At 41.9% G+C, this 18,400-nt stretch overlaps 1 protein-coding gene across 1 annotated transcript in view; it reads right to left on the reverse strand.

Annotated features, from left to right (window-relative positions):
- STPG4 (sperm-tail PG-rich repeat containing 4) overlaps nucleotides 1-18,400 on the reverse strand; it is a 61,971-nt gene that overhangs the window by 21,493 nt on the left and 22,078 nt on the right. Inside the window, exons 5-6 of the mRNA XM_007970730.3 lie at nucleotides 12,361-12,425; nucleotides 11,781-11,835 (exon numbers count right to left, since the gene is read on the reverse strand). Of these exons, the coding sequence (XP_007968921.2) occupies nucleotides 11,781-11,835; nucleotides 12,361-12,425 (120 nt within the window). The remainder of the gene's footprint in view (nucleotides 1-11,780; nucleotides 11,836-12,360; nucleotides 12,426-18,400) is intronic.

An 18,400-nucleotide genomic window follows, 5' to 3' on the forward strand; every position in this document is an offset into this window, starting at 1 on the left:
GGGTCCTCCTGCCTTGGCCTCCCAGCATGTTGGGATTACAGGGTTGAGCCACTGCACCTGGTCTGACAGCACAATATTGACTACTTGGCTTTAAGCGAGTTGCTTAAGTCAGGGGTCCCCAACCCCCAGGCTTCATAGCAGGAGGTGAGGGGTGGGCAAGCAAGGGAGTGAAGCTTCATCTGTATTTACAGCCACTCCCTATCACTCACATTACTGCCTGAGCTCTGGCTCCTATCAGATCAGCGGCAGCATTAGATTCTCATTCGAGGGGGAACCCTATTGTGAACTGCACATGCAAGGGATCTAGGTTGTGCCTTCCTTATGATTATCTAATGCCTGATGATCTATCGCTGTCTCTCATCACCCCCAAATGCGACTATCTAGTTGCAAGAAAACAAGCTCAGGGCTCACGCTGATTCTACATTATGGTGAGTTGTATAATTATTTCACTATCTATTACAATGTAATAATAATAGAAATAAGGTGCACAATAATGTAACACGCTTGAATCATCCCGAAACCATTCCCCACCCCAACCCCGGTCCATGGAAAAATTGTCTTCTGTGAAACCAGTCCCTGGTGCCAAAAAGGTTGCAGACTGCTGCACTAAGTGGTAAGACAGCTCAAAACCCAGGTTTTGAGGTCACCAAAAAACTCTTTCTCTAACCCTGACTCTATCTCTTAATAATTGTGTGACTTTGAGCAATTAATGGCCACTCTATCAAATAGAGATGATAAATTAATACCATCTCCCCAAGTTATGAGGATTACATGAGACAGTCTATGTCAGTCACTGAACACTGCACCTGGCACCAGAAGACACTAAATGGACGGTAGTCAAGATCATTATCAAAGTTCACCCTAATAGATGCTGTAGTTGATTTATAAAGTTTCTTCCAGTTCTAACAATCCTTCACACTTCCATAACTATGATGTTAATTTTTAGAACAATTAAACTGAATGACAAAATCAACCAAATGAGTTTTCGTATAAAAGCTGAATGGCACATTATGATGGCCTAAGTATTGAAGCATTTATCACAAGAAGGTCTGAGACATTGTTCTCTTGGCAAACACTGCTTCTTTACCACACCCACGCTGCACGCCACCATCTCCCACTGCTGGGATCAAAAGAGTTTCCTCTCTGCAGTTCACAAGTTTATGGATCTAAACCAGATGCACAAGTCGGCTCTGGGAATGCATGTTTAAGACAGACATGAATCACAGTCCTGGGCTGTTTCTTTGCCTTGGAACATTTTCCATAAAAGTATTCTTTTTACTTTTTCAAAGGGCAGGATGTTCCAAATCAGTGAATCACTTTTATTTGTAAGATGGAATGGATGAGGTGATATCAGTAAAAGTGGCAGAGTAAGCATCTCACAAAATCTCCTCCATAAAAGCAATAGAACATTAGGCAGAAATTGTCAGAATCGACTACCTTCTGCTATTTCACATACCAAGTAGATTGTCCTGCCTGAATTATTTTTCAGTTGCTCTGTACTAACAGTAAACAAATCATTATTAACTCACAGTCTTCATTTAAAGCATGCATTTCAAAGGAAATACAATATCATGCAGTGGAGAAAAAACTTGGTGTCCTAACTGCTCGCTGCCAAAGCCAACTGAACACAAGCATTTATCTCCATTCTTTTCCCATCAAATAAAAAAGATGTAACTATTGTTATAGAACAGACTGGGGGCTGCTCACCCAGTGTAGTAAGACCAGATACCTCAAGTGAGGTTTGTAGTGGTAGAAAGGAAGGCATTTATTTGCAGGGTACCAAGCAAGGAGGACCAGGCAACTAATGTTTAAGTCCTGACCTCCGCAGTGGCTTGCAGGTAAGAAGTTTTAATCGTAGGGCTAAATGTGAGGAAAGGGTAGGGCTAAATGTTACAGGCAAAATTATAAATTATATATGGAAGTTATACATTGGTTTTATTTAGCCTAAAAGGGTGAGATTTCTTGAAGCAAGGGCTTACAGGTCATAGGTACATTTAAATATTTTCTGATTTGCAGTTGGATAAAAAAGAGAGGCTTGATTTAAAAATTTGGGGCCAGGCCAGGGGCAGTGGCTCATGCCTGTAATCCCAGCACTTTAGGAGGTTAAGGTGGGTGGATCACTTGAGGTCAGGAGGTCAAGATCAGCTTGGGCAATGTGGTGAAACCCCTTCTCTACTAAAAATACAAAAATTAGCTGGGCGTGGTGGCCTACACCTGTAATCACAGCTACTAGAGAGGCTGAGGCAGTAGAATCGCTTGAACCTGGGAGGTGGAGGTTGCAGTGAGCCGAGTTCGTGCCACTGCACTCCAACCTGGGCAACAGAGAGACTCTGTCTCAAAACAAAAAACAAACAAAAAAACTGGGGGCCAGCAGAAAAGAATGTTAGCTCTGGCTTGTGGGTGTGACTTTTTCCAGGTCACACCTGGAAGAAATTTAGAATAAGAATGTGGTTAGAGTTTAGTCCCAGTTCCCCCTCATTTGACATCTATGGACTGGGCATATCCATTTGGTGGGGGTCCGGGTTTCAGTCATACATTAAGATGTCATCTTTATTTCCTATAGGGGTAATAAACATCCTGTGATTTTAGTGTTCTTGGCTATGGTTTTTGGCTACTGTTATCTTTTTGTTATTGTTTATTTACTTCTCAGAGCTAGTTATTAATAGGTATCTGAAATTTTTTTGAAGGAATTTAAAATATAAAAAACATTTATGTTTGGGGGGCATCCAGGTCCCTAAGAGGGGGTTCCTGTTCTATCTCACCCTACCCTACAACACACACCTATACATACACATACACAGAGAGCCAAGAGAAGACACAACAGTCAACATGAGATGATGACATATTTTTGGAAGATGTGAAGCAATTTGGAGGAATAGTAGCTGACCTGGCAGGGTAGAGAAGGCAGAAGCCTAAATCCTTGCAGAGGACTTGCCAAGGAGAAGCAAGCTGATTTGCTCCACGGAACACAAGAAAAGCTGGGGAATTTAAGGCAACAGGCACCTGTGAGGTGGGGGTGGGGGTAGATCTGAAAGCAGAAGGTCTGGTTGAATATTTTTACTTCAGGGCCCTGTCTCCCCTCACCCCAAGCTGTCAGGCAACCCCCCTTCCCACATCCCTACAGGAGACAGGGAGTTTAGTTCTGATGAGACTGCAGCAGAGATCTGAACTCAGGAACCCCAAGCACTGTGAGGATGTGGGCCTTTACTGAAAACTGTAATTAAGTGAACTTCTACACACTGCATGATGAGACCACCAGCCCCTCCCTCCACTCAGCTCCCAGAACACTGACAACTGGCTTAAACCCCAGGCAGGAAGCTGATGAGTCGTTTTGAATCAACTGATGTATCCTAGAAAAAAGACCTACAGATACGGATATTTATGGGCTATCAAAGGAAAAGTCAGGTCCTTATCCCACCCATCCAGTATGAAACCCACCTGGAGATAATCCCCACCTGTATTCATTCACTATGGCTGCTATAACAAATTACTACAAATTTGGTGTCTTAAACAAACAGAAATTTATTCTCTCATAGTTCTAGGGTCTGAAGTCTGAATTAGTTTCACTGGGCTAAAATTACGTGTCAGCAGGGCCATGCTCCCTCCAGAGGCTCTGAGGGAGAAGCTGTTCCTTGCCTCTTTTAGCTTCTAGTGGCTGCCAGCATTTCTTGACTTGTGGCTGCACCACTGCAATCTTTGCTTCTATATGTATTACCCTCTCCTCGTGTGTGTGTGTGTGTGTGTGTGTGTAATCTGATTCTGCCCCCACCCTGGAGTACAGGATAATCTCCCCATCCCAAAATCCTTAACCACATCTGTAAAATCTCCGCCATATAAGGTAACATCCATAGATTCCAGGCATTAGGACACAGACATATCTTTGGGGGCTATAATTTAGCCTTCTGTACCACCCACGTACAGAGAGCTTTCAATCAGCCTTTTAGTCTCTCACACTTAAATGTTAGTGAGATCAAAAGATTTTTCACCTTTACTGGATATCTGAATTTCTTATTTATGAATTGTCTATTTATGTCCTTTATCTGTTTTACTTTTCTGTTGTTTTTCCTATAGATTGTTATGATAATTTTATAGATAATGCTATTAATCCTTTATCTGCTAGGGATGTTGAAAATACTTTTCCTAGATTACATTTGCCTATTAACTTTGTTTGCAGTTTGTTTTCTGATACACAAAAAGTTTTTAATGTTATATAATCAAATCCAGTATTTCTTTTCCTTTGAAATTTCTTCCATTGCTATTATCTCAGAAAGTTTGCTTATCCTTAGATATATACTAATATATTTTTCTCGTGGTTTAATGGCTTCAAAAGTATCTAATTCTTTAATCAACATGAAATTTATTTTAATGTGTGCTATGAAGTGAGAATCTAATACCTTTTCCAAGTTATTTAATAATAAGTTATCTAACATATCTTTTCCTTTCCCTACTGACTTGTCATACTATCTTTATCAAATGTAAAAATCTTATATTAATATATTCTAGGATCTGTTTCTGAGCTCTGTTCAGTTATCTCAATTTTTTTTTTTTTTTTGCAGATGTTTGCTATGTGGTCTTTTTTGATCCTGAGTTTGTAACTACAAATAAATAAATAATTATAGTGCATCAAACTATCCCAAAACAATTTTATATTTTCTTTCTGTTATTTTTTTATGTTTTTATTTTTTTGAGTCTGAGTCTCACTCTATTGCCCAGGCTGGAGTGCAGTGGTGTGATCTTGGCTCACTGCAACCTCTGCCTCCTGGGTTCAAGTGATTCTCCTGCTTCAGCCTTCTGAGTAGCTGGGATTACAGGCGGAAGCCACCATGCCCAGCTAATTTTTGTATTTTTAGTAGAGACGGGGTTTCACCATGTTGGCCAGGCTGGTCTCGAACTCCTGATCTCAAATGATCCACCTGCCTCAGCCTCCCAAAGTGCTGGGATTACAGGCGTGAGTCACTGTGGCCCGGCCAATTTTATATTTTCTTATTCTTTCAGATGATTTATATAATTATTTATTTTTTTGACATCCTACTGACAAGCTACTTATCTAAAAGAGTTCATTTTTTAAAAAATCATAACTCATGGTCATGCATTTGGAGATATTTAGAAATAGAAAAGCATTTTCATATCTTTAAAAGGAAAGAAAGAGATATGCTTCCTTTTTGTTAATACCATGATCTATTGAATATCTCTAGCAATTTAATTAATTGATTCACCAAATACTATGTGCCCGTCACTTGCCTAGGTGCTAGGTAGACAGGAAAGAAATCCCGGCCTTCATAAGCTTACATTCTAGTGAGGGGGAAAGATAAAAACAGGGTAGATACATTTTAAAAGGTATTGTGTCTTGACAGTGATGAATGCTATGAAGTAAACAATAAACCAAGGAAGGGGACAGCAAGTTTGAATAGGTGACTTGGGAAGACCTTCCTGAGAAAGTGGTATTTTAGTCAAGACCTAAAGAAAGTAAAGGAGCCGAACATTTTCTTCTACAACTTGCCACAAATTGGTTACTAATTTCTCGTATATCTTCAGATATACTTAATGTATATATTAAATCAATAGCATTAATCATTCAGAACTTATCTACTATGATGAGCAAAATGTGAATCTTACTATAGCAAAAGGATTCATAGTATATTTTATTTTGAAAAAATTTTATGGCTACATAGTAGGTATATATATTTATGGAGTACATGAGATATTTTGATATAAGCATACAGTGTGTCATAATCACGTCAGGATAAATGGGGTATCCATCACCTCAAGCATTTATCATTTCTTTATGTTACAAACATGCCAATTATACTTTTATTTTTATTTAATTTATTAATGTATTTTTTGAGACGGAGTCTCACTCTGTTGCCCAAGCTAGAGTGCAGTGGCACGATCTCAGCTCACTGCAACCTCTGCCTCCCAGGTTCAAGCGATTCTCCTGCCTCAGCCTCCTGAGTAGCTGGGATTACAGGTGCATGCCACCACACCTGGCTGATTTTTGTATTTTTAGTAGAGATGGGGTTTCACCATGTTGGCCAGGCTGGTAGGCTGGTCTTGAACTCCTGGCCTCAAGTGATCCGCCTGCTTTGGCCTCCCAAAGTGCTGGGATTACAGGTACGAACCACCGTGCCCAGCCAATTTTTAAATGTACAATAAATTATTGTTGACTGTAATCACCCTGTTGTGCTATCAAATACTAGATCTCATTCAATCTAACTATATCTTTGTACCCATTAACCAACTCCACTTCCCCTTTCCCCTTCCTCCACTACCCTTCTTAGTCTCTGGTATCCATCCTTCTACTCTCCATCTGCATGAGTTTGACTCTTTTATTAATAATTTTTAGCTCCTACAAATACATGAGAACATGCAAAGTTTGCCTTTCTGTGCATGGCTTATTTCACTTAACATAATAACCTCCAGTTCTGTCCATGTTATTGCAAATAGCAGGACCTCATTATTTTTTATGGCTGTGTAGTATTTTGTTGTGTATATGTACCACATTTTCTCTATCCATTCATCTGCTAATATACACTAAGTTTGCTTCCAAATCTTGGTTATTGTGAACAGTGTCCTGCAGAAAACATGGGAGCGCAGATACCTCTTCAATATACTGATTTCTTTTCTTTTGGGTATACACCCAGCAGTGAGATTGCTGGATCATATAGTCGCTCTATGTTTACTCTCTTGATGGATCTATGTACTGTTCTTCATGGTGGCTTTACTAATTTACATTCCCACCAACAGTGTACAAGGGTTCCCTTTTCTCCACATCCTTGCCAGCATTCGCTATTGCCTGTAATTTGGATATAAGTCATTTAAACTGGGATGCAATGATATCTCATTGTAGTTTTGATTTGCATTTCTCTGATGATTAATGATGTTGAGCACCATTTTATACACCTGTTGGTCATTTGTATGTCTTCTTTTGAGAAATGTCTATTCAGATCTTTTGCCTATTTTTTAAAACAGATTATCAGATTTTTTCCTATTAAGGTTGGGCACAGTGGCTTATGCCTGTAATTCCACCACTTTGGGAGGCCAAGGTGGGCAGATCGCTTGAGCTCAGGAGTTCAAGACCAGCCTGGGCAACATGGCAAGACCCCATTTCTAAAAAAAATACAAAAATTTGCTGGGTGTGGTGGCATGCACCTGTAATCCCAGCTACTTGGGGGACTGAGGGGAAGGATTGCTTGCTCCAGGGAGGTCGAGGCTGCAGTGAGCTGTGTTTGCATCACCGCACTTCAGCCTTGGTGAAAAAGCAAGACCTTGTCTCAAATAAAAAGACCTTTTTCCTACTGAGTTTTTTGAGCTCCTTATATATTCTGGTTATTAATCCTTTGTCAGATGGATAGTTTGCAAATATTGTCCCCCATTATGTGGGTCATCTCTTCACTTTGTTGACTGTTTCCTTGGTTGTGCAGAAACTTTTTAACTTGATGTGATCCCATTTATCCATTTTTGCTTTGGTTGCCTGTGCTTGTGGGGTGTAGCTCAAGAAATCTTTGCCCAGACCAATGTCTTGGAGTTTCCTCAATGTTTTGTTTTGATAGTTTCATAGTTTGAGGTCTTAGATTTATGTTTTGTTTTTGTTTTTTTTAAACTAGAGACAGGGTCTCCTATGTTGCCCAGGCTGGTCTCGAATTCCTGGGCTCAAGGGATCCTCCTGCCTTTGCCTCCCAAAGTGCTAGGATTACACGCATGAGCCACCACATCCAGCCAGATTTAAGTCTTTAATCCATTTTGATTTGATTTTTGTAAAATGGCAAGAGATAGGGTTCTAGTTTCATTCTTCTTCATATGGATATCCACATTTCCCTGCACCATTTATTGAAGAGACTGTCCTTTCCCCAATGTGTATTCTTGGCACCTGTGTCAAAAATGAATTCACTGTAGATATATGGATTTATTTCTGCGTTCTCTATTCTGTTCCATTGGTCTATGTGTCTGTTTTTATGCTACCATACTGTTTTTGCTACAATAGCTCTGCAGTATAATTTGAAGTCAGGTAATATGATTCTTTCAGTTTTGTTCATTTTGCTCAGGATGACTTTGGCTATTCTGGGTCTTTTGTGGTTCCATGTAAAGTTTTAGGTTTCTTTCTTCTTTCTTTCCTTCCTCTTCTTCCTCCTCTTCCTCCTCTTCTTCTTCTTCCTCTTCTTCTTCTTCTTTCTTCTTTCTCTCCTTCTCCTTTTTCTTCTTCAGACACCGTCTTGTTCTGCTGCCCAGGCTGGGCTGCAGTGGCACACACATGGCTCACTGCAGCCTCAACCTCCTGGGCTCAAGTGATCTTCCCACCTCAGCCTACCTGAGTAGCTGGGACCACAGGTGCATGTCATCATGCCCAGCTAATTTTTAAAATTTTTTGTAGAGATGGAGTCTCTCTATGTTGCCTAGGCTGGTCTTGAACTCCTGGACTCAAGCAATCCTCCTGCCTCAGTCTCCCAAAGTGCTGATATTGCAGGCATGAGCCACTGCACCTGGCCTCAGATTATTTCTTGTTGCTCATTAATGTCCTTTCCTTTCAGAATTTGAAGAACTCCCTTTAGCGTTTCTTGTAGGACAGGTCTGGTGTTGAAATGCCTTAGCTTTGGTTGTCTGGGAAAGTATCCTTCACATTTTAAGGATTTTTACTGACTATACTATTCCAGGATAAGTTTTTTTCTTTCGGCACTTTAAATATGTCATGTCACTCACTCCTGGGCTGTAAGGTTTCCACTGAGAAGTCCGCTGCCAGATGTATAGGTGCTCCATTCTATGTTATTTTCTTCTTTCCTCTTGTGCTTTAGGATTCTTTCTTTGTCCTTGACTTTTGGGAGTTTGATTATTAAATGTCTTGAGGTGGTCTTATTTGGGTTAAATATGCTTAGTGTTCTATAACCTTCTTGTACTTCAATATTTCTATCTTTCTCTAGGTTTGGAATGGTCCCTGTTATTATCCCTTTGAATAAACTTTCTACTTCAATCTCTCTCTTTAAGGCCAGTAACTCTTAGATTTGCCCTTTTGAGGCTATTTTATAGATTCTGTAAGCATTCTTCATTCTTTTTTCTTTTGTCTCCTCTGACTGTGTTTTCAAATAACTTGTCTTCAAGCTCACTAATTCTTTTTGTTTTGTTTTGTTTTGTTTTTTTGAGACAGAGTCTCACTCTGTCGCCCAGGCTGGAGTGCAGTGGCACAATCTTGCCTCACTGCAACCTCCACCTCCCAGGTTCAAGCGATTCTCATACCTCAGCCTCTCAAGTAGCTGGGATTACAGGTGTGCACCACCACACCCAGATAATTTTTGTATTTTTAGTAGAGACGAGCTTTTGCCATGTTGGCCAGACTGGTCTTGAAGTCCTGGCCTCAAGCCATCTGCCGCCTCAGCCTCCCAAAGTGCTGGAATTACAGACATGAGCCACTGTACCCCATCCAAGCTCACAAATTTTTTCTTCTGTGTGATCAGTTCTGCTATTGGGAGACTTTGGTGTATTCTTCAGTATATCAATTGAATTTTTCAGCTCCAGGGTATCTGCTTGATTTTTTAAAATTATTTTGATTTGTTTGCTAAATTTATCTGATAGAATTCTGAATTCTTTCTCTGTGTCATCTTAAATTTTGTTGCACTTTGTCAAAACAGCTATTTTGAGGTCTCTGTCTGAAAGGTCACATATCTCTGTCACTCTGGGATTGGTCACTGGTGCTTTATTTAGTTCAACTGGTGAGGTTGTGTTTCACTAGATGGTCTTGATACTTGTATGCTTGCCAATGTCTGGGCATTGTAGAGTTAGGTGTTTATTGTAGTCTTCGCAGCTGGTCTTGTTTGTACCTGTCCTTCTTGGGAAGGCTTTCCAAGTATTCAAAGGGAATTAAGCACTGTAATCTGTCTTTGGTCACTGTAGCTGCATCTGCATTAGAGGGCACCCCAAGCCTAGTAATTGCTGTGATTCTGGTAGACTTGTAGAGGTACTGCCTTGGTTGTCTTGGATAAGATCTGAGAGAGTTCTCTGGATTACCAGGCAGAGACTCTGGTTCTCTTCCCTTCCCTTCCCCCAAACAAACGAAGTCTCTCTTTGTACTGAGATGGCTAAAGCTGAGGGAGGGGTGACACAAGCACCTCTATGGCTAATATCCCTGGGACTGTGCTGGGTCAGAGCCAAAGCCAGCATGGTACTGGGTCTTACCCAAGGCCTGCAGTAACTACTGCCTAGCTACTGCCCATGTTCACTCAAGGCCCAAACAAAAGCTCTTCCCTTCAAGGCAGCATGCTGCCCCCTGGGCCCAGTGCAGACCAGAAATGCCATCTGGGAGCCAGGCCCTGGAGTCAGGAAACTTAGGAATTTGTTTGGTACTCTATTCTACTGCAGCTGAGCTGGCACCCAAGCCAGAAGACACAGTTCTTCCCACTCTTCCCTCACCTCTCCTCAAGCAGGAGTCTCTCTATGGACACAACCACCCAGGCCTGTAGCAAGTACTGGCTGGATACCACTAATGTTCACTCAAGGCTCTTCAGTCAGCTTGTGGGGAATGCTGCCAGGCCTAGGTCTCTCCCTTCAGGGCAATGGGCTCCCCTCTGGCCCAGTGGGAGTCCAGAAATGCCATCAAGGAGCCAAGGCCTGGAATTGGGAACCCCGGAAGCCTGCTTGGTGCTCTACTTCACTGTGGCTGAACTGGTACCCAAGCAGCAAGACAAAATCCCCTTTGCTCCTCCCTCTCCTTTCCTCAAGCAGTAGTCTCTCCCTGTGACCACTGTAGCTGGGAATGTGCTGGGTCACACCTGAAGCAGCACAGCACTGTCTGGCTAAGGCCTGCAGTGAGTGTTGTCTGGCCACTGCTGGTGTTTATTCAAAGCCCAAGGGCTCTTTAGTCAGTAAGTTATGAATCTTGCCAGAACTGGGTCCTTCTCTTTAAGGCAGTGGATTCTCTTCTGGCCAGAGATGTGTCTAGAAATGTCTGGGAGCTAGGGCCTGGAATGGGGGCCTCGGGACTCTGCGTGAGGTGCCCTGTTCTGCTGTGGCTGAGCTGGTATCCAGATTGCAAGACAAGTCCTCTTTACTCTCCCCTCTCCTCCTCTCAAGCGAAAGGAAGGCGTCTCTCTTGAAGCTGCAAGCTGTGCTGCCTGGGGCTGGGGGATGGCTGCTACAAGCACTCCCTTGGCTGCCCCAGCTGGTGTCTCACTAGGTCTTATGTACCCGAAGTCCACTGCCCCTGAGCCCAGCACAGCACCAGAACTTGCCCAGGAATTGCAGTCCTTGTGGCCTAGACTGCCTTTCAAGCTTATTTAGGACCTCAGAGCACTTCAGCCCACAGTGGTAGAGAGAGCTAGAACTCAGTATCAAACGGCTGGGATGGGCTAGGGCTGGTCTAAATGCTCCCTCCATGGGCACCAACTGAATTCTGTCCTGTGTTGCTTTCCCTGTGACAGCCAGCACTGTGTTCCTGTGCAAAGTCCCACCATCACAGCATTCCCTCTTCCCCAAGGGCAGATTCTCTCTTCATGCCACATGGCTGCTGCCAGGGGATGGGGGAGGGTGGTGTTGGCAATTCAAGACTGTCTTTTCTACCCTACCCTCTTCAGTGCCTCTTTCCTTGACACAAAGTTAAAAACTGGTATTGCGATCCCACACCTGCTGTTTGGTTCTTATAGAGGTGTTTTCTTGTGTGAATAATTGTTCAGTTTAGTGTTCCTGCTAGGGAAAACGCTCATAGGAGGGTTCTATTTGGCCATCTTGCTCCACTCCAGAAAGCACAGCATATTTTAAACATCAAATTCATCATGAGTTAACTTCTACATTATACTTACAGGAATAAAATAAGTTGTTGGGAATCTTTGAACCGTTGAGCGAAATACACAGCTCCTATATTAAAAAAAAAAAAAAAAAAGAAAAATGATTTTCTAAGTCTATTTTTTAAAGATCTTTGTTAACTGGGCCGGGCGCGGTGGCTCAAGCCTGTAATCCCAGCACTTTGGGAGGCCGAGACGGTGGATCACGAGGTCAGGAGATCGAGACCATCCTGGCAAACACAGTGAAACCCCGTCTCTACTAAAAAACTACAAAAAGCTAGCCGGGCGAGGTGGCGGGCGCCTGTAGTCCCAGCTACTCGGGAGGCTGAGGCAGGAGAATGGCGTAAACCCGGGAGGCGGAGCTGCAGTGAGCTGAGATCCAGCCACTGCACTCCAGCCTGGGTGACAGAGCGAGACTCCGTCTCAAAAAAAAAAAAAAAAAAAAAAAAGATCTTTGTTAACTTATTCCCTATCTTTCATTAAATATTTTAAAATGTTAATCTGCATATGAGGTGCATAAATGAGGTTTAAAAGCCATGAGGATTGGCATGTAGGTATGTAAACAGAAAGGCGGCTTATTTAGTAAGTATATAATTACCTGGAAGCATATTTGGGAACCGGTGCAGGAAGCACATTGTATTGTCCCGGAGACAGCTGAAGTGACTGCACAGAATGGACAAGGACACCAATAGATTAATAGAGGTTGTAAACTCACTTCACTATCTGTCATTCATAATCTTTTATTTTATGACCATACAACATTGAATAATTCCTTCTTTACTTTAATAGTGGAAAAGGAAAAGGTACATTTCCAAAGGTGAAGCTTCAAAACATTTAACATATATTCGGTCTTCATGGTGAATTTTATAGACAACATGCCTGATATGCTGCATAGGAAAATGTCAAATTGATCACATTTTTTTCTTTTTATTTTTTTGAGATAGAGTCTCACTCTGTCACCCAGGCTGGAGTGCAGTGGCATGATTTCGGCTCACTGCAGCCTCTGCCTTCCCGGTTCAAGCAATTCTCTGCCTCATCCTCCCGAGTAGCTGGGATTACAGGTATGCACCACCACGCCCAGCTAATTTTTATATTTTTAGTAGAGATAGGCTTTCACCATGTTGGCCAGGCTGGTCTTGAACTCCTGGCCTTGAGTGATCCACCTGCCTCAGCCTCCCAAAGTGCTGGGATTACAGGCATGAACCATGGTACCCAGCCACATTTTTTTTTTTTTCTTTTTTTGAGGTAGGTTCTCTGTTATACAGGCTGGAGTGCAATGGCATGAACATAATTCACTGCAGCCTCAAACTCCTGGACTCAAGTGATCCTCCCACCTCCACATCCCAAGTAGCTGAGACTATAGGTGTGTGTCACTGCACCCAGCTACTTCTTTATTTTTTATAGAGACAGGATCTCACTATGTCGCCCAGGCTGGTCTTGAACTCCTGGGCTCAAGCAATCCTCCTGCCTCAGCCTCCCAAAGTGCTGGGATTACAGATGTGAGCCACTGTACCTGGCCTGATCACATCTTATTTTTATTTATTTATTTAGAGACAAAGTCTCACTCTGTTGCCCAGAGTGGAGTGCAATGGCGTGATCACAGCTCACTGAAGCCTCGACGTCCCAGGCTCAAGTGATCCCCCCACCTCAGCCTCCCAAATAGCTGGGACCACAGATGCGTACCACCATACCTGGCTAATTTTCTTGGTTTTAATAGAGATAAAGTCTCGCTATGTTGCCCAGGCTGGTCTCAAACACCTGAGCTCAAGCAATCCACCCACTTTGGCCTCCCAAAGTGCTGGGATTACAGATGTGAGCCACTATGTCCAGCAGTGATCACATTTTAAATATTCTGGATTCAACAAATCAATTCAGCCATTTAGTGAGCCTGCTCTGGGGTAAAGCGCAGCACTAGTAGTAGGGAATACAGTGGTTAAGAGAGCTACGGTCCCTGACCAGCAGGAGTGAGAGGCACCTACAGATACAATCCTAACATAAACCACTGTCATCAGTGCTAAAAGACAGATAGAAGATATGGGAGTAGAAAGAGATTAAATCCAACTAGGTGACCTCAAGATGACAAACATGATGAGATTTGAGGGAGGCTTTTAAGAAGGGCAGGACTTCCTCAAGGAGCTCAAGCAAGGGTCTTCCAAGAAAGAGGGGCCTCACATCTAATACTATTTCCATCAGGAAATTGTTGCAAACAACCTGGGTGGCTCCATTGCCCCTGGGTCTAGGGACATTAGCCCAAAGGTATGATACAAGAATGTCAGGAACTGGTTAAAATAGACAGGAGAGGTCGGGTGCAGTGGCTTAATGCCTGTAATCCCAACACTTTGGGAGGCCAAGGCAGGTGGATTGCTTGAGGTCAGAAGTTCAAGACCAGCCTGACCAACATGGCAAAACCCTGTCTCTACTAAAAATACAACAATTAGCCAGAGGTGGTGGTGGGTGCCTGTAACCCCAGCTACTCAGGAAGCTGAGGCACGAGAATCACTTGAACCCAGGAGGCGGGGGTTGCAGTGAGCCAAGATCGTGTCACTGGACTCCCGCCTGGGCAACAGAGCAAGACTCAGTCTAAAAAAGAAAAAAAAAAAAAAAAATAGGAGGTATGTGAAGGAAGGGAGGGAGAGAAAGAAGGAGAATGAGAAGCCAGGAGGAGATCACCCAGACCTCCAGAGCTGGCGGGGAGGAGGGGAGGAGTTATATTATAAAATCCTAGGACCTGAAGTGAATAATCCCCTCCACCCCCTATTATTTTTACATCAGATTTTAAGAAACAATACCGCTTTTGTTAAAAAGGCATCTACCTCCTAGCACTACCTGGCACATGGAAGTTTACTACTATATTTCGCTCCGCAGCTGTCTTTCCCGTATTAGTATACAACTTTGATTGCAGAAGCAGCTTTTTGTGGATAGAGTGATGATAACAAGTAAATACAAATTTTATGGTGAAATATATGCATTTTCCTGATGCACCTGTGCTTGTTGAGTGCTCACTTGACATCACAAACACCAAGGAAACAAGGGCATTCTTGTGTCATTCTTGTGTCTTATAGAAGCACAGAAACACAACTTAAACGGGGCATTCTTGGGGGCCAGCAATGTCCTATCTCCTGATTTTGATGACAATTACATGGATGTTTGCTTTCTGTTTTTAAAATGTACATATTTGCTTTATGCTTCTCTCTCTCTCTCTCTCACACATACACAGATATAAACAGAAGGCAAAAAAAAAAAAAAAAGAAAACTGAAAAGAGGAAAAATACTCTTAAAGCAGTCATTTATTTATCTATACTCAGCAATCCATGTAAGATTTCCATAATGAAGTGCTCTTGGAAAAACTCTTAGCATTATTCTGGAAAGGAATATTGGTTACCTGTAACATATGTATTTGTCCTACTACACTTAGCATTTACCATTCTTTGCTATTTAACATAGTTGAAAGGGGGCTTTTTTTCCATAGTCTTGATTAAGTCAGTTGCTTTATGTAGGAGACTGTTTTCCTGTGTATTACTAAACTTGGTTCCATTTTCCTTGGGTCTAATGGTATATATATATTTCTAATTCCAACATATGCTTCTCAGTTTTTTTGTTTTTTTGTTTTTTTGGAGACAGGGTCTTGCTTTGTCACCCAGGCTGGAATGCAGTGGTGCAACCATAGCTCACTGTACTTCAACCTCCCAGGCTCAAGCCATCTTCCTGCCTCAGCCTTCTGACTACTTGAGACTATAGGCATGTGCAACCACACCTAGCTATTTTTTAAAATTACTGTAGAGTTGAGATCTCACTATGTTGTCAGGGCTGGTGTCAAACTCTTGGGCTCAAGCGACCCTCCCACCACAGCTTCCCTAAGTGCTGAGATTATAGGTGTGAGCCAATATGCCTGTCCAGGTCTTCATTTTTAAGGCTTAGAGAATCTAGACAAGATGCCGGTAAAAATGCCTGATTCTCACTAATTAATGTTTCAATCCATGCTGATTAGGCACTCAAACCCTTTTTTTTTTTTTTTTTTTTGAGACTGAGTTTGGCTCTTGTTGCAACCTACACCTCCCGGGTTCAAGTGATTCTCCTGCCTCAGCCTCCCGAGTAGATGGGATTACAGGCATGCGCCACTATGCCCGACTAATTTTGTATTTTTAGTAGAGATGGGGCTTCTCCATGTTGGTCAGGCTGGTCTCAAACTCCAGACCTCAAGTGATCCACTTGTCTTGGCCTCCCAAAGTGCTGAGATTATAGACATGAGACACCGCACCCAGCCAGGCACTCAAATCTTATAAGAGCTTGAATGTGGCAGGATGATATTAGTGTGGATATATAATTCAGTTATGTTGCACCAAACACCATCAACGTCAGAAAACTGAAATAATGTGAAAAAAGCCAACCCTACTTACTAGGCTCTTGGTGTGACTACATATACATATATATTTACACGTACATATACATGACTTTCTTTAGAACAGATTTAGGGTCATAGCAAAATTGCAAGGAAAAAGATTTCCATATACCCTTTGCTCCCACACATGCATAACCTCCATTATCATCATCCCACACTAAAAATGTACACTTGTTACAACTGATGAACCTACACTGACACATCATTATCACTCAAAGTCCATATGTTACATTAGACCTCACTCTTGGTGTTGTACATTCAAGGGTTTTGACGAATGTGCAATGACATATATCCATTATTATAGTATCACAGAGTGGTTTCACTGCCCTAAAAATCCTGTGTTCTCCCTATTTATCCCTCCCTCCCCTCAAGCCCTGGCAACCACTGATCTTTTTATAGTCTCCATAGTTTTGCCTTTTCCAGAATGTCATATAGGTGGAATCACACCATATGTAGCCTTTTCTTTCACTTAGTGATATGCATTTATGTTTCCTCTATGTCTTGTTATGGCTTCATAGCTCATTTCTTTTTAGTGCTGAATAATATTCCATTGTCTGGATGTACCACAGTTTATTTATCCATTCATCTACTGAGCAACATCTTGGTTGCTTCCAAAGGTGGGCAATTATGAATAAAGCTGCTCTAAACATCCATGTGCAGGCTTTTGTGTGGGTGTAAGCTTTCAAGTCCTGTGGGTAAATACTATGGAACACAACTGCTGGATCTTATGTAAGAGTATGTTTAGTTTTTTAAAAAATGGCCAAACTGTCTTCCAAAGTGGCTATACCATTTTGCATTCTCACTAGCAATGAATGAGAGTTCCTGTTGCTCCACATCCTTGCCAGCTTTGATGTTGTCAGTGTTCTGGATTGGGGCCATTTCTTATTTGTGTAGTATCTCATTGTCTTAATTTGCACTTCCCTGATGACATATGATGTGAAACAATTTTTCATATGCTTTTTTGACATCTGTATGTCTTCTTTGTATATTAAGGAGTTTGGCCAATTTTTTAATTGAGTTATTTTCTTATTGCTGGGTTTTCAGAGTTCTTTGTATATTTTCTTCTTTATCAGATATATCTTTTGCAAATATTTTCTCAGTCAGTGGCTTGTCTTTTCATTCTCTTCAGGCTGGTCTCAAACTCCTGACCTCAGGTGATGCACCCGCCTCAGCCTCCCAAAGTGTTGGGATTACAGACATGAGCCACTGCGCCCGGCCAAGTTCTTTGATTTCTTTCATCAGTTTGTTTTCCTCATATAGATCTTGTACATATTTTGTTAGATTTATACCTAAGTACGTCATCTTTCAACATCCTAATGTGAAGGCATTATATATGTGTGTTTGACCTTACCAGTAATATTTTATTTCATAATGCAAATAATCCTTCTATCATTATGAGTTCTGACACACGTAGTTTGAGAAGGAAGAGAAGTAAATTCATTTCATCTAATCTTACAACTTCTAGCCAAATGTTTGGTCAATGGAAGAGAGAAAAAGGCATGCTTTTTGAAAGGTACTGTGTTTTAAAATTCAAATCCCAGCTGGGCGCGGTGGCTCAAGCCTGTAATCCCAGCACTTTGGGAGGCTGAGACGGGCGGATCCCGAGGTCAGGAGATGGAGACCATCCTGGCTAATACGGTGAAACCCCGTCTCTACTAAAAAATACAAAAAAAAAAAAAACTAGCCGGGCGAGGTGGCGGGCGCCTGTAGTCCCAGCTACTCGGGAGGCTGAGGCAGGAGAATGGCATAAACCCGGGAGGCGGAGCTTGCAGTGAGCTGAGATCCGGCCACTGCACTCCAGCCTGGGTGACAGAGCAAGACTCCGTCTCAAAAAAAAAAAAAAAAAAAAATTCAAATCCCCTTTTTCATTGCTGGTATATAGGAAAGTAATCGACTTTTGTGTATTACCCTTTATCCTGCAAACATGCTATAATTTGTTATTAGTTTCAGGAATTTTTTGTTGATTCTTTTGGATTTTCTACATAGCCAATCATGTTATCTGTGAACAAGGGCAGTTTTATTTCTTCCTTCCCAATCAGTATACCTTTTATTTCCTTCTGTTGTCTTGTTTCATTAGCTAGAACTTCCACTACAATGTTAAAAAGGAATGGTGAGAGAGGACATTCTTGCCATTTTCCTGATCTTAGTGGGAAAGCTTCTAATTTCTCACCATTAAGTATGATGCTAGCTTAGGTTTTTTGTAGATACTCTTTATCAAATTGAGGAAGTTCCTCTGTAT

Source organism: Chlorocebus sabaeus, chromosome 14 (genome assembly GCF_047675955.1).
Source record: "Chlorocebus sabaeus isolate Y175 chromosome 14, mChlSab1.0.hap1, whole genome shotgun sequence".
NCBI lineage: Eukaryota > Metazoa > Chordata > Mammalia > Primates > Cercopithecidae > Chlorocebus > Chlorocebus sabaeus.